General features: G+C 37.9%; 3 protein-coding genes across 3 annotated transcripts; all 3 read right to left on the reverse strand.

The window, feature by feature from the left end:
* Positions 1–337: 337 nt before the first annotated feature.
* Positions 338–1,099, reverse strand: MONOS_7423 (putative ISXO2-like transposase domain; the record flags this gene model as incomplete). Its single annotated transcript, XM_067877746.1, has 2 exons — positions 338–515; positions 741–1,099. 2 exons carry the CDS (start codon positions 1,097–1,099, stop codon positions 338–340), a joined length of 537 nt encoding a protein of 178 aa, XP_067719376.1.
* Positions 1,100–1,683: 584 nt separating this feature from the next.
* MONOS_7424 (uncharacterized protein) lies at positions 1,684–11,640 on the reverse strand (the record flags this gene model as incomplete). Its single annotated transcript, XM_067877747.1, has 1 exon — positions 1,684–11,640. The coding sequence occupies one exon, from the start codon at positions 11,638–11,640 to the stop codon at positions 2,287–2,289; it is 9,354 nt and encodes a 3,117-aa protein (XP_067719377.1). The 3' UTR covers positions 1,684–2,286.
* A 1,104-nt stretch (positions 11,641–12,744) lies between these two features.
* MONOS_7425 (uncharacterized protein) lies at positions 12,745–14,438 on the reverse strand (the record flags this gene model as incomplete). Its single annotated transcript, XM_067877748.1, has 2 exons — positions 12,745–13,257; positions 14,001–14,438. 2 exons carry the CDS (start codon positions 14,436–14,438, stop codon positions 12,745–12,747), a joined length of 951 nt encoding a protein of 316 aa, XP_067719378.1.
* Positions 14,439–16,025: the final 1,587 nt, after the last annotated feature.

The following is a 16,025-nucleotide window of genomic DNA, read 5'->3' on the forward strand; positions in this document are numbered from 1 at the left end:
CCATTTAGTTTATTTATTAAGTTTTTTGTCATCAAAATCACATATTTGAACTCTAAAAGGTGTGTTTCGTTTTTAAAAAGGAACCAAAACTTATGATTTACAAAAAATTTTAAGAATAAATGAACATTAATTACAACATCAAATTGTATTTCATCATCGGTTTCTACTTTCTTCAGGTAAGAGCAGAAGATAGGGGTACCTATTTTTTTAATAGAAAAATATTTGTATGCACTCAAAAAGCTTCATTGACAATTTCTATGCTGTTTTAAAAAAATAAATGAGTATATTGAGTGAATTCTTGAGATGTTTTGTGAATGTGAAAAAAATACAAAAAAATTCAATTTTCAGTGTATTCAGAAGCATCACCACCATCACCTGCTCCTATATCCTCGTCCGATGATTCTTCAGCTGTTAGAGTTATGTCGCTATCAGTCTCTGTGTTTTCATCTACAAAATCTCTAATTTGCTCCTTTTGATTTTCGTACTCCTTTGTAGGAACAAAGTCATGAATCATTCTAACATATTCGTGAAATTGTAAAGGTTTGTTTTTTTCCATCATAAAACTTGCCAAATAATTATCTAAAAATTTTAATCTTGTACTTGTACGTGGTAAAAACCTTCTTAATTGACTCCAAAGCCCTTCGATTATGTTCGTGCAAGCAGATGTTATTTTATCTTTGAATCGATACTTATGGCAAACCGTTGAATGTTTAAAACCCAAAGAATTCAAACAGGAATACGCGCGCCACTCATCAGAATAAACTGTTGTCTGCTTTTTTACGAATTTTTCAATAATGGGTATCAAAGTTTCTTTCTTTCTGTTTTCGACACGAACTATCAAACATTTTCCTTGGTTACGATCAGTTTTCCGCTCCACCATTCCAAAGATCCATATTTGTTGCTTGTCCCTTCCTTTTTTGAATTTTCTTTTGCGTAGAACGGCTTCATCTATTTCAACGATGCACTCTGATCCTCCCAATATCAAATCCATTTTCGCAACAGTGTTAACAGCAGCTGTTCGAGAAACGCTTGCCCAATATGAAACAGTATCTCTGCTTATGCCCACTAAATACGAGATTTGTTTGAAATTTAATTTCATATATAATAAAAGTAAAAGTTGAAGAAGTTTTGATATCCCAATCTTTGACATGAAAAACGAAGTGTCCTTATAAACACTTATTTTTCTTTTGCAATTTTTACATATCCAGCAACGCTTCCCCATATTAAGACATAAATTCATTGGTTTTTGACAATTCGTGCATTTTTTGGAACAGCAATTAAGTAATTGCACTCGATACCACGTCCAAGCGCAATCAGGGTCCATAAACATTCTTAAATATCTCGAAATAGATATATTTGTTTCCATTTCAGTCAGGATCAAATAATAACGAAAACTGATCAATCCCATATTTTCTGAAAAAATGAGTATAATTTGTCAGCAAAAATGTGCAAATAAATTTCACTTTAAGTGATGTGAATATTACATATATATCTATTTGTTGTTGTTTATACCATTTTTTCTAGGATCAAACAAAAAAAATAGGTACCCCTATCTTCTGCATTTACCCTTTCTTCATTATTAACAACAACAACAACAACAACAACAACAAAAAAAAAAAAAAAAAAAAAAAAAAAAAAAAAAAAAAAAAAAAAAAAAAAAAATTTAAATATTTTTGAGAAATAAAAAAATTTGTTTCTGTTAAATATTTGTGACTGACGTGATTATTTTCACAAAAAATGAATTGAAAATACAAGTGAAAAAACGATAAAGATAAATGTGTACGATAACTCATTAAAGAAAAAATGATTTCAACTGCTTTTTTATCATTCTCATTCGATTAATCATACGCTGAAAAAGAAAATTTCTCATACATTCAACATACATACAAACATTAACAAAAGCATGCAACTTTTTCAAAACAGGGATTTTCTAAATCTAAGCATCAAAACGAAACAAATAGATAAACTTTTGAAATGTGGATATTGAAAAGATTTTTTGTCATTTTAAATACATACGAAAATACATACACATGAATGACTTTCAAAATGAACATTAAAATAAGAAATTTGAATTAAAAAAAAGAAGAAGAATCTAATATTCCACAAGAGAAATGCTTTCCAAAATTTTTTTATATTATCATCTCTTCTCTTTCAAATGTATCTCATTATCCAGAAGATGATATTTTCAGATGACGCGCAAGAATTCCAAACATTTGCCATCTTATCTTTGAAAACGGTGAAAATGTTTCTTTTGCACTCAGAAATCACTTCTCAACAAAACCCTTCTCACACGATTATTATCCCCTTCACCATTTCTTTCTCCACAACATTTCTTGTTTTCCTCTCATCGAATCGCTTTCTTGATTTTTTCACTCTTTTTGGTGAATTCACTGAAAATTTCTCTTGTGATCCCGATACTACTTGTGTTCCATCATCTGTCTTACTCTTTTCCTCTTCTGTTCCATCCTCATCCTCAATCGCGTCTGACATCGTCAGAATCATTGTTCCAGCTGGAAAGTGCAGAAACAGTTCTCTTTTCAGATCATCCAAAGAAATGCGAATCGAGCGTTGCGATTGCCAGCAGCTCTCCACAAGCTTTCCAAACCCACTTTCTTCAACAAGAGCTGTCATGTCTGGCCTTTCTCCATTGAAGATTTTTCCTCCAGCCACCTCTGCTGGATACTCCCCAAACGGGATCTGAAGAGTCAAGCACTCCCACAGCAACATCCCAATCGAAAACACAACTGACTCCTTTGTTGCCCCCATCTTCTTGTTGATCAGCAGCTCTGGTGCCTTCCATCGCAAACACTCATTTTTGAAATCATTTTCATCCTCAAATGCTGATGATGGAAGAGAGTTATCATCATCATCATCTCCACTTGCAGATGTCACAATGGTTGAAGAAGAGATTGATGATAAGTCGGAATCTGAATCATCAGATAAAAGCAAATCTGAATGCAAAACAATGCAGATCACCATGTGTTCTGAAAACAATACAATGTGAGGGCTCAGAGTGGAAAGAGAAGATAATCCATTTTCCATCTCATCAAAGGAGTGAAGAGCGAGATTGGCCACCCAGAACAGGATCTGTGCAGCTGTCTGCTCCCTCTCCTGCAGAGTGCCAATCGCCATCTCCTTTGTCTTATTTCTTCCATGAAGCAGCATGAATAGTGAATCCCTCAGATCCACAATCAGTTTCTCATGTGGAGATGAACAGGCAATTGCATCCACCAGATTCGACATCGACGAGGTTGTTGGGCACAGATCCTCACCTCGAACAAATGTTGAATCTGAATCAGTTGTTGAATTGGTTGAGGTGGAAGAAATAGAAGGAGAAGGTGTTCTCTTCCTTATCTCTTCCTCCTCCTCCTTTTCCAATGCCCAATCAGGGATCTTGTCTGAGTCTTTCCCTAATATGTATTCTGTTGAGTCACTTTCACTCAACAAATGCTCTGATGACTCCGAATGTCCCAGGTTTTTCTCACACACTCTCTTCTTGATTCTCTCCTCATTCTTCTTCTCAGCCTCTCTCTCTGCTCTCCTCCACTGCTCCTCAGGTGATGGCTCCATTGTCACCATCTCAATTAGCTTCGGATCCTTCCTCACTGTGTCGTTCACAATCTCTCTCAGTTCTTTATTTTCATTCTTTGCCTTTCTCCAACGAACAAAAAATATTATCAACGCAAATAATAGCACTGCAACAACCGCAATGCAAACAATCAATATCCATGATGATTTCCCTCCTTTTCCTCCTTCAGCAATCCTTTCATTTCCACTTGACTGACTTTCACTCATGTTCTTCACAATAAATGGCTCTGTTGACGAATGTAAATCTCCTTTCCCAAACACAATACACACACTCACTTCTGTCTCTTCTCTCATTTTCTCCAATTCTGAAGATGAGATTACAGAATGAATCTCATTCTCTGATACAAACCCTTCTTCATCAATTTCCTTTCTCACAATTTCTTCTTCATCCCCATTTTTCATGCTCATCTTTACTGACAAATCACATGGCAGAAGCAGCTTTCCAGAAATTATTAGGTCCAAATTCCCATTCAATTGAGTTGAATTCTTCACCTCTTCTAAAATGGGGATGAAAAATGATGCTCTTTCTGATGCAATCCCTCCCAATTGACATCCTTCATCCAAAATCCAAAGCGACGAGTTATCTTTCAGTCCATCTCCCCCTTTCACGCTCACAACATTCAGTTCGCTATCCCCTGTGCAGATCGCATTCCTTCGTGCTGATGGATATCCTTCAATCTCGGGGTTGTTGTTCTCAAACTTGCTGTTTTCAATCTTCATACTCCCTCCACTCACCCACAAACCACCTGCCTTGCTGTTTCTGATTGCTGTTTCCCTCATCTCCACATTACTGTTTTCAATATCAATCAATGACCCATTCCATTTGCATAATCCCTCTTTTCTATTGCTCTCTTCATTGACAATTTCATCTTCTTTTTCTCCATCAAACACACAATTCTCAATCCTCACATTCTTGGAATTCCTGATCTGCATCATGCTTCCCTTCTCCTCAGAATTCACACATTTTCCAGATGAGCTGTTCAGCACACTCATCTCTTGCTCAGCATTATCCATCCAAATCACACACCCCTTCAACAACAGAGTCACATTCCCAACTCCCATCCCTTTCATCTCCACTTTCGCTTTCCCTCCAACACTCACAACATCTTTCTCACATTCGATATTCGATATTCTTGCTTCATCAATTATCACATCTGATTCTTCACAAAATGAAAGCACTGATCTTGTTGAATGAATATCTCTGAATGTTGTTTCAAATATCTTTACCTCTCTACATTCCACACTCACAATTGAACTGTTCAACATCAACTTAACTGCTGTTGAAGAAGAGAAGAACTCACAAATTCTCATCTCCAGCGATCCATTTTTCACTTTTATAATGTAATTGTGAGTTGATTCAAATCCATCTTCAAACTGGAATGAGCATCTCTCCACTGAACATTCATTCACAAACACCATCATGCAATCCTTCTCAGTTGATTTCTCAATCTTGGAGTTCAATCGAACAATCGCCTGTGTCTTTTTGAACGATTTCACAACCAGGTCTCCAATCACACATTCCTTTGTCACAAACCCTTCTCCATCAATCAGAATCGCATTCATCACCCCTTCCTGGATGTGCTCAACTCCACAGTTGATGCTTGAACAAGGGCTGCTCTGTGCCCCACACCCCCTCCCATCACTCCCTCTCCCACTCACAAACACCTGCGCCGAATAATAGAATGTGATCAGCGGAATCAGATCAACATCTCCCTCGCTCCAACCATCCCTCCCACAGATCGAGTTGTTCGAGTTCAGTGACTCCTGGTTGTAGTTCAGCGCAAACAGTGTTTCGTTGATCTGGTGCTCAATCGAGTGGCACCTGACAAACACGTCTTTCCCCACATGTGCCTCATTCATCACAAACAGTATGTTCACAATCTTGAAATTCAGAGGTGGAATCTGACTCTCATTTCCATAATTCGCATGTGGGTCAGACCCATCAATAAACAGCCCTCCTCCACACCCTGTTTCACTCGAGCATTTGCAAATCGAAAACGAGCTGCCATTCACTTTTAACATTGATTCTTCACTCTTCAGCACCACTCTCATCCCTCCTCCTTCATCACTCAAACCACTCTTGCAGCTTGACATCGAACACTCATCCATTACACACTCCACCCCATCCTCAAATGATCCTACATCAACAACACTCGCTCCAATCCCTTCCTTTGTGATGTTCGCAAATGAACACCCAACAACCCTCAGAACTGGTTTGTTCCCATTTGAAAAGTCTTTCTTTTCTCCATTCATCTGGTTATCTTTTTCCATCATCGAAATCAGACTTCTTTCTGTCACATCGACAAATGAGATGTTCACATTCTGAAGTGTCACCTCACCTGCACTTGGGCTGAACGCAATCAACCCTTTCAACTCTGAAATCAAACTCAACGAACTCCTCTCAATCAATACACTCCCTCCATTCACCCTCATCAGGCAATATCCAAAACTTTCTGCCACCCCTCTCCCTGGCCCAAATGAACAATCTGAAACTGACAATAATGTGTTTGTTCCAGAAGAATCAATGAACACTTCATGACGAGCAATTATGCTGGGTTTTGTGAATGACACATTCACAAATGACAGGCTCACATTCGACGATATCATTGAACCTTCATCCAAATCATTCTCATCTTCGTCACTGATCGTAACCCCTGTCCCTTTCTTTGTTCCTTTTATCACAACTGCTGGCGCTTCTGAATCTGGCAAAGTTGGCAACGAAGACAAGAATGATATCGAATGGCTCAGCAACCCTGAATCCCCAATGCTGATCTGGGATTCGCCTTTTCCAAGTGTCAAATATCTCAGTGATATCAGGTGATTGATCGATGAACACGGTGCTTCCGAATATCCACACCCACTGAAGTCTCCTCCTTTTTCATTCGATACAAACCCATCTTTGCTCCAGTTCCTCCACAAATACACAACCAATGGAATTGCATATCCATTTTCTCCTGTTGTCTTCCTTTCCCATCCACACAGCTCATACAATGACTTCTCATCACTTGCGCTCAACCCCCATTTCAGTTGTTCGTTCGACATAACCTCGTCCAGCTCATTTCCCGATATGAACACTTTCTTCCCTTTCCAAGCATTGCATCCGCTGAATGTCACTCCTTCCATCTTAAATGATCCCATTGTATCTGCCAATCGAACAAACATCCCTCCTCCAACTCCTCTTCCTTTCTGCAACTTGTCCTCTGCCGGTACCTGGCATCCTGTGAATGTTACGCTTTTTATTTCCAAACTTCCTCCATCCTCAGCTGAAATCATCATCCCTCCTCCTTTCATCCCACCTACGCCAGTGCATACTGATGAAAAACTGCAGTTATCCACAATTGTGCTTCCATCTTCATTTATTGCAGCACCGATGCATCCTCCTCCTTCTCCGCTCCCGCCTTCCACCGTCACTCCACTCACTCTGCTGTTCTTAATATCCAATTTCACTCCGCTTGTCATCGATATTGGCGACTTCCCATTCATCGTCAGTGTCGCTGCAATTTCCATCATTAATCCATCCACAATCAGTTCTCCTCCCGCAATGTTCAATATATTGTATGCAATCTTTTCGTTAGCTAATGCATCGCTTGTAAACGAGACAGAACAGCTTGTTATTGTGACTGTGGATGTCGAATAGATAAACGCAGATCTCTTTCCATTTATTTCCTTGTTCATTACAAATTCCAAATTCGTCATTTCAAATGATTTTGTGCACTCGATAAGATAATTTGGGCTTGTATCTCCTCCGTCCTTCACTTCAACTTTCATCTTCTCTCCCACTGATTCCTCTTTCCCTTTCAAATTCACGCTTCGAGAAATCACTTTAATAACATTAGTTATTGAAGATTTAGAAACAACTTCCACTGTTTGCAGCCCATCATCAACTCGAGTGTTCATGCAATAGTCAATTGTCAGACACCCAAACTTCTCAAACCCACAATAACTGTGATCCAACACCATGTCTCTGCTCCTTCCTACAGTCAATGTCGATCCGATTGACTGCAAATACACAAACAGTGGAATCACTTCTCCATCTTTCAGATCTTCGCTCCCGCAAAACTTCAGCACATCTGACGGAGTGGTAGTTTTATCAAAAAATGAAAAAGAGTTTTCATTCACCATTTCATTGAGCCATATCTTTGAACCGCAGCGAATAAATATATCCTTCCCATATAGTGCATCATTTGGCGATAAAACCTGAGATGAAAACGCATTTTCTGAGGAAATATTCAATGTGCACAGCGAGTTCAGTATCTCCATCATCATTCCCCCGCCTCTCCCTTTAGTTCCTCCTTCATAATTCTTCGCCTCGCATCCACCAATTTTATTGCTCCCATTCACAACCACTCTTCCCTTTCCGTCCATCCTCACAAATATTCCCCCACCTCTTCCGATATCATTTTCTTTTCCGTGGCATTTGCAGTTCTTGATAATGCACGAATCAATAACAACAATCCCAGATGTATCCTGTGCACTCGCATGTGCTTTTCCAATTACTCCATTGATCAGTCCCCCGTCTCCATTTTTTTTTTCAACGCTGCTAATACTGCATCCTTCAAAATACACAACATTCATGTCTGCTTCAAACTCGACAAACGAGTGCCCATCAATTGTCAGACTTTCTTTGATCATAAAACGCACCAATCTCAGATTACCCTCGGTCGCCTTTACGAAGCTGTATTCAATCGGGTAAGTCGTGTCAACGCCTGATGAATAGCCAACTGAGCAGTCTGTGAGCTTGAGGAGTGCAGAGCTGGCCAAAATCAGCGATGTAACATCTGTTAACACTGTTGGTATTGAAAATGTGATATTTTCTATTGTGCATGAGCATGTGTTTTGCGTCTTAATCAACCAATCAGAACTTTTTGTTTCTGGGTTAATCACATTCACTTTCGTTTCAATCGTCGCACAAAAGATCTTCCATTCATTGGTATCTGCCATGGCAACCTCTTCAGCAAGCTCGAATCCTGGATCCAGCTCAATGTTTTTATTTGAATCTGTATATTGCGCAACGGCAGCGTGAGTGATTGTGGCACACGGATAATAATCAAGCCCACAAAACCACGAGTTGTATCCCCCCAACCCTTTCTTCGCCTTCCCGACATGTGCCGCATTGGGAAATGTGTCCAGAAACACATTCAGCGGGAATTGTCCCATTGATGAGTCACTCCGATCGATTCCCACCAGTTCCTTTAATGTTGATATGCTCTGTATATTTTTCAGCGTTGAGGTTGTTATTCCCCAGCTTGCCGTATTGATCCCATTCACAAAAAGATAATTCCCTCCCGATGAAGCAGTGCAACCTGTAAAATCGACAGACACAATCGAGAAGTCGTGCGAGCCATCTTCCAGACGCAGCATTATTCCTCCGCCATATCCGCTGCACTTGCATTTGCTGAATTTTGTTAATGTTTCAGCCCGCAACTTGCTTGTTGGCGATAATAAATCAACCTTGATCCCACCACCACTTCCAGCCTTGCACTCGCAATCTTCGATTGTCACATTCTTGACCACAAATGTCTCTTCTGCCTTCACACTCTTTGCCATAACCACCCCATCTCCTTCAGTCAACTTCACATTCGTAACTTTCACATTCGCCAGAACGCTATCTCCAGATTCCTGGTACGTCATTAACAGTGCAGATAACGATAATGAAGAAGAAGATAGATCCTGTTCAGAGAACAATGGTTTTGAGACATTCAAATCTTTTATCTCCACATCGGTCATCAACAACTGCGACAGCAGCGCCACAAACACTGACGACGACATCACATAGTCTCCAGTTTTACTCGTAGTGACCACAACATCCTCCAACGAGAGTGACCCACTTCCATCAGACACCACAACCACGCTCGGCGAAGGATTTGCATTTGAGTGGCAATCAACCTTCAAATGACTCATTCCCAAATGTCCTGTCGAAACACTGAACAGCTGTCCAATTGATGAAAGTGCTCCTGTTCCAATCGAACTTTCATCTTTTCCAGTCCCAATGACTGAAATCTTCTTCGATCCAATCTCGATTGTTGTTGTCTCGCTTTGGTGTTCCCCTTCCATCAGCGTGATTGTCAAGCTTATCTGCACCTCACACATCTCAAACGCCTTCTTCACTGTCAGACACGAATTTGATTCATTTGACCCGCATAGCTCATATCCATCACTCCCATTCACAGAAACATAGATCGTCTTATCCTTCAGCCATTCCTTCTTTTCTGTGTGCTGAAATGTCCAAGCACCTGCATTTGTATAATTGTATGCGTAGCACATTCTCTTGTTATCTGTGTTTGTTGTGCAACATTCAAAAAATGGATTACCTGAATCCAAATGGACATTGTAATAATCAACATATTCAACATCATGCCCATATGGATTGGACGTGATTTTGCAATTGCAATTATGAAAGAACAAAAAATAGCAATAAAATTTCTCATCCGGTGCTATTGCTTTAAATGGTTCCAGATATAATCCTCCGCCACTTGCCACAGCTGTGCATGAAATAAACTTTATGTTCCTCATTTTGAATTGATTAGGAACATTGTAACAACGCACACCTCCACCATAATAATTTGTGACTGAGCATAAAGTGAAACTGCAGCTAAACATGCATGCAATCTTCCCTCCCTCACTATCATCTCCAATGCATCCTGTTCCTGAAACCTGAAAACTTCCAAGACAAAGAGCTCCTCCTTGACTATTTGCTTTGCTATTCTCGAAGTCACATCCGCTGATCCGAACACACGTTGAAATCGAATAAGCATACATCCCTCCACCACATTGATTTTGCGCGGTGCATGAGTTGAACGTATTGTTTTCAATTTCAACAGATTTGATTTTTGCACACATAACTCCCCCTCCATCGTAATGGGCATAACAATCATTGAATGAGCAGTGCTTAATAGAAACAGTTGCGGACGATTGACCATACATGAATATTGCGCCACCGTTCGAAGTGCCATCGGAATATGTTTCACCTTTTCCTGTTGCCTTCGATTCACTCCATTCACACCAAGTGAATGAGTTTGCTCCATTGGCTGTTGTGTTCTGTCTGTCTGGCTTCAATGGTACCTCTGTAGTTCCAATGCATTCAACATTTCTTGTCCGACAACATCCAACAAACGAGGTGTTTGAGGCTGTCAAAGAGGCAAAGGGGTTGCTGAGTGAAGGGACAATTCCTCCATCATACACATCACAGACTGACGAGAATGTGCAACTGTTCATCAAACATGTGGTTTGTGAAAATGCAGTTGTTGGAGATGGACATGCATCAGGTGCTGTTGAGACGTTGAAAAAAGTGAGTTGTGAGAGAGATACAAGGGGAATAGAGGGCAATGAGAGGAATGGAGCTGAAGAAACACAAAAAGAGGAGAAATGAGAGGAACAAACTGAAATGTGGCATTCCTCTGAAATCTCTCCTTCCACTGCTTTTGAAGAGAAAAGTGGAGGAAATACCTGTTCAGTCGAGGTTGAAGACGAAGTTGAAGACGATCTGAGGGAAATGTTGGAAAACAATCCACAGCTCTCACACAAATCAAAGGGGGGTATCTCTCTCCGAACTCCAATCACACATACACTCACCTCAACAGAACTTCCATCCGATGCCCTGAGCACACTCTCCCCACCTCTTTCCATCGATGTCAACGAATTCAGTTTCATTGATGAATTGACCAGAACAAGACATCCTTCAATCAGACTCCCTTCAAACATTCTCTCTTTTCCCCACATTTTCCATTCATCACAAAAACTCCATTTTTCACCTTTCCCAATCTCTCCACTTCTCTCATTCCATTGTTTTGTATATTTCTTCATCATTCTCTCTTCTTTCGAGGTCTCTCTCGCTCCACCTTCATTTCCTTCAACATGTGTGTCGAATAAATTACTATCTCCATATTTGTTGTTTTGAGCCTTCTCTCTCCATGTGCCTTTTGGATAATCCAATTCTCCTTCTTTCCCTGATTCCTCAACAAATCCTGCTCCATAACTTGCAGCACCATTGCACACGCACCCCACACTAATTATCCACATACAATAAAACATTCCTGACAACGCCAATATCATGCCTCTTCAACTGTTATCTTTTCTTTTTTCTCTTGCAGACTAATATGGGCACTTCAATAAAAAATAACATTTAATTTTTGTTGAATATCGTATTATCACATCTATTTAAATATTCTCATTTGTTGTTTTTCAACATTTATTTATGATCCGATGAATAATAGTGAACAATTTATCCATTTTTGTTGATGTTCTGATATTTCAACCGATACTCTCCGTCCAGCGATATCCGCCTCTGAGATGGAACAACATATGATTTGGAGCATATAGTTTTGCTGGCTGTATTTTCATGAGAAAAGGCAATTGGGAAAGAAATGAATGATGTGAAGATTGATGAAACTGGTGAATGGAAGAGGTACGAGCGATGGAAGTTTTGTGGTTCTGCACCAGATATAAATGTGTGTCTTTTGGTGGATTATTTGTGATATTTTTATTTGAAGAGATTTTCGATGCTTTGAAAGAAATGATTGTTTTTGTCTCGATTGGCTGAAATGGACACTTTTCGCAAAAGGGATGGGATGCATGAAACAAGGTTATATGAGCATTTGGGTTGGGTTTTTGATGTGCTTATCTCACAGATAGGGATGGAATTTCACTTCAAAGGAAAGAGGCCAAAATGTGAAATGAGTGAAAATGGATGTTTTTTGCTGATGCAAAGAGGTTGCAGGAAGGGATGTAATGCGCGATTGGTATGCTATAAACTCTGTTTTATTTGAGTTTTTTCATGAAAACACTTTTTTTTTTGCTTTTTATTTTTTCATGTGATAGGGCAATGAAAGTAATTCGAAAAATGCTTGTTGGATTCAGTTTGTTGGGAGAATTTTTTGGAGAAAGAGATTGAAATAATATTGAAGAGGAAAAGAACAAACAACATTTATGATTGTGGATGCAAAGAATGGAGTAGATGCCTTTGAAACAATTCTGCCATTTTCTTGTTTAATGAATCATCATTTATCAACATTATTTTGGAAGAGAAAAGAAAAGAAATGGATAAATGTTCACTCAACATATTCTCAGAAGCGACAAAGGCATGATTGAAAGGAGAAGTATTTTATCCTCATCATCTTTTTCAAGTCATTCTTCTTCAAACACCCTCAAGCATCATTATCATCCTTTTTGCACAGCCTTTTTCTCATCTCCATCAACAATGTTGGAAAAGCTCCAAAGGGAATGATTATCTTGAGAGCAACAAAGAATCCAAGCCATTCCTTTAATGATTGAGCTGCTGAGAGGAGGAAAGAGGAAATAGAAAGAATCATCGTTCTTCATCATGTTGCTTCTCATTGGCAGTTGCACATCAATTCCTTGAGGCCACAGCCATTTGCGATTATTTTCTTCTTTCATCTGAGCTGCTGTTCTTGTTTTTGTACTTGGCCAGACATATCTCCAGTCACACGCTTCACAATCGTCGTCATCATCATCATCTTCTTCTTTTTCTTCCATTTCATCCATTTCATCGTCATCATGAACATCTCCTCCTCCTCCTCCTCCTTTTTTTTCTTCTTCAATTTCTTTAAATTCTACAAAATTTTCCTTTTCTTCTTCCTCTTCATCGCTTTCTTCATCTTCTCCTTTCTTTTTCGTCTTTCCCACATTCACTGCCTTTGCTCCATTTTTCCACTGCCATAATTTTTTTGTTTCTCGTCATTTCAATTGGGACAAAATATTTTGCTTTATGAATATTGTTCCACACAATACTTTCAAATATTATTCTCAATTTTTAAAATTTACTTTATTTTGTGCATTGCGATTAAAGACTTTTTATGTTATGATTGCAGAAAAAGTTTGGAACAAATCTCAGTTTTTTTCATAATTGCAAAAACATTGTCCCAATTTGACGCTGCAGTTTTCAACCGAGTTGCGGAATTATTGTTTTGAGCAAAAAAAAAAAAAAAAAAAACATTTGTGGGATTATTTTGGGAAGAACTTTGGTGAAAGAAAGAAGAAAATGAAGAAATTCATAATTAAAAATAAAAAAAATTATTTTTTAGATAAAATTCAATTTTTTTTTTATTGCATCACTTCATTTTGATGAATCAGGATGATTAATCACTTTTAGCAAACATATGAAAATAAATTTTTGAACCGTTTTGTGAAATGAATAAAAAAAAAATTGTGAGTCATGAAATTCTTAGAATTTCATTTTCTCAAACATTCACAAGATAATCTGAAATATTCAACGATGCTCTACAATAATATTTTCTATAGAGATAATAAAACATTTTATGAAAGCTAATGATGGTATCTTCGTATCCTTCTTCCATCTTTTCATATATCACCCTTTTGGTTGCTTTTCTTTTCATTTCTTCCATTTTATTATCCATCTTTTCTTCCATTCGATTTGAAACATTTATGAAAAAAACCAAGAGATAACATGCAATTTTGTCATTCAACGTTGGTTGCTGAAATTCCTCCAAAATCACATCAATTGCTCCCCCTTTCAGCAAGTCTTCAACTCTCACATTTCTATTTTTTGCTGCACGTCGAAGTGAATCGAGACATCCATTGCAAATATCTTTGTGATTGTCCCTTGATGCTCGAATCATTTGAACAAGGCTGCCTATTAGTCCAGCAAGTTTTTCATTCCACAAACGACTGTATTCAAAGAAATGATTCAATGTTTGGATCCATCTCCTGATTACCTGCACTCCATTCGCTTCTTCCTTGCTCATTTCCTCTTCTTTCTTCTTCCAATTCACGCACTTTGTCAGCTCTTCCATTTCTCTTGCTGCTTCTCTCGCTAAATGCAGTTCATTCGCAATTGTAACTTTCAAGCCGTCATCATTGAACAATCTGCTCATTAAAAAATGCCAAGCAGACTGATACGCAAGTCGTGTCAGATTTCGACACTCCTGATGAAATAGGATGATTTCTTTAATCTCCTCGTAAAAAAATTCTTTTTTAATTTTCTATTTCAGAAATATAATTAAGACTCATATGAAAAATAAAAATTGACAAAACATTATCAAACCTCCAGACAGCTAATATTTGCCAAAGTCAGCAAAGCCATTTCCACTTCTTTTTGATTCTCCTCGCTTTCTTCTTTCCTCATAGCATCTTTCAGAAGGCAAGGCACACTAATTAATATCAATTCCGTATCGAACCGGTTGCTAAGAAAAAGATAGCATTCACAAAGATCAACAAGAAGCCTTTCTTCCTCTTCTTCTTTATTCTTCTCATTTTCATCAATTATCATCTCTTTCATTCTCTTGCTCAATGATGAATAATCAAAATAATATGAATAAATATTTTTTAGCATTTGGCAATATCCAATGTGCTTCAACAACAAAATTGCGTTTCTCCATGACAATTTCTCTTCTCCAATCATTTGGTCTATTTTATTATACATTCTAACTGTGAAAATAGACTCAAATTCTTCTTTATTCATTTCTTCAATTAATCTATTCATTTCCTCTATTTTCTGCATTTGTTCATCCTCACTGCAATGCTCCAACTGATCAAACAATTCTTCCTCGATCATCAAAAATCAAAAATATGAGATCTTTGAAAATACACAATTAATGTTCGCTAACTTGAAAACTTATCTTCAAGAGACGGCTCTTGAGCATCATCTTCAGATTTGTCTTCATTGCACATTTTCATTCTGTCTATTTAATACAAAGACAATTTTTGCTGTAAAATTTTAAATGAAAAACAAAAACAAAACAACAAACATTGTTGATAATTGACAAAATTAAAATATAATTGTCAAACTCAATCCTTTTGCTCAGTAAAAATCTGTGTGAAAAAAAGATGTCACAAAGAAGTCAACAGTTCAGGCTATATTAAGTCAAAAACGAAAGAATTTTATTTCTTTCTGATCGAACCAACAATAATTTATTCCTTTGAAATGGGAGGCATTTCGAATGAGATTTTGAACGAATTGAAAAATATCCCACATATTTGGTGTTGAATGAAAATACATATATATTTTTATTTCAACATTCTGAGCAACACGAAGAAGAAGAGAAAAGACTTTGAAAAAAACTTTACAAAAAAGTGACAAAAAAGCAACAGTTTGTTCATTAATCATGCATGTGCTTCAATGCTCTTTAAATAAAAATTCAAACATAAGTATTTCAATTATTGCATTCTCATTTTCTGCTATCTAGAAGCTTTGCTTCATCGAAATGATTTTTTCTGTTATTTCAGAGTGTTTGCTTGTTTCCATGAATGTTTCAAATTTAATGTGTTGAGAAAAGTTATAAGATATCGGGATAATTTTATAATTAATTCCTTTCTTGAGTGAGTTGTTCAAGCTGAATGAAAAATGATGGAAGGGAATCAAGCTTTCATCAATTCACATTTTTTTGAAAGAAGGGCGAATGATGATTGAATGCCTTTGGAGCAACATCGATGCAACAATGGACAAAATAGTTAATCGAGCA

The sequence above is a fragment of the Monocercomonoides exilis genome (genome assembly GCF_001643675.1).
Source record: "Monocercomonoides exilis strain PA203 chromosome Unknown scaffold63-433378, whole genome shotgun sequence".
Classification (NCBI taxonomy): Eukaryota; Preaxostyla; order Oxymonadida; family Polymastigidae; genus Monocercomonoides; species Monocercomonoides exilis.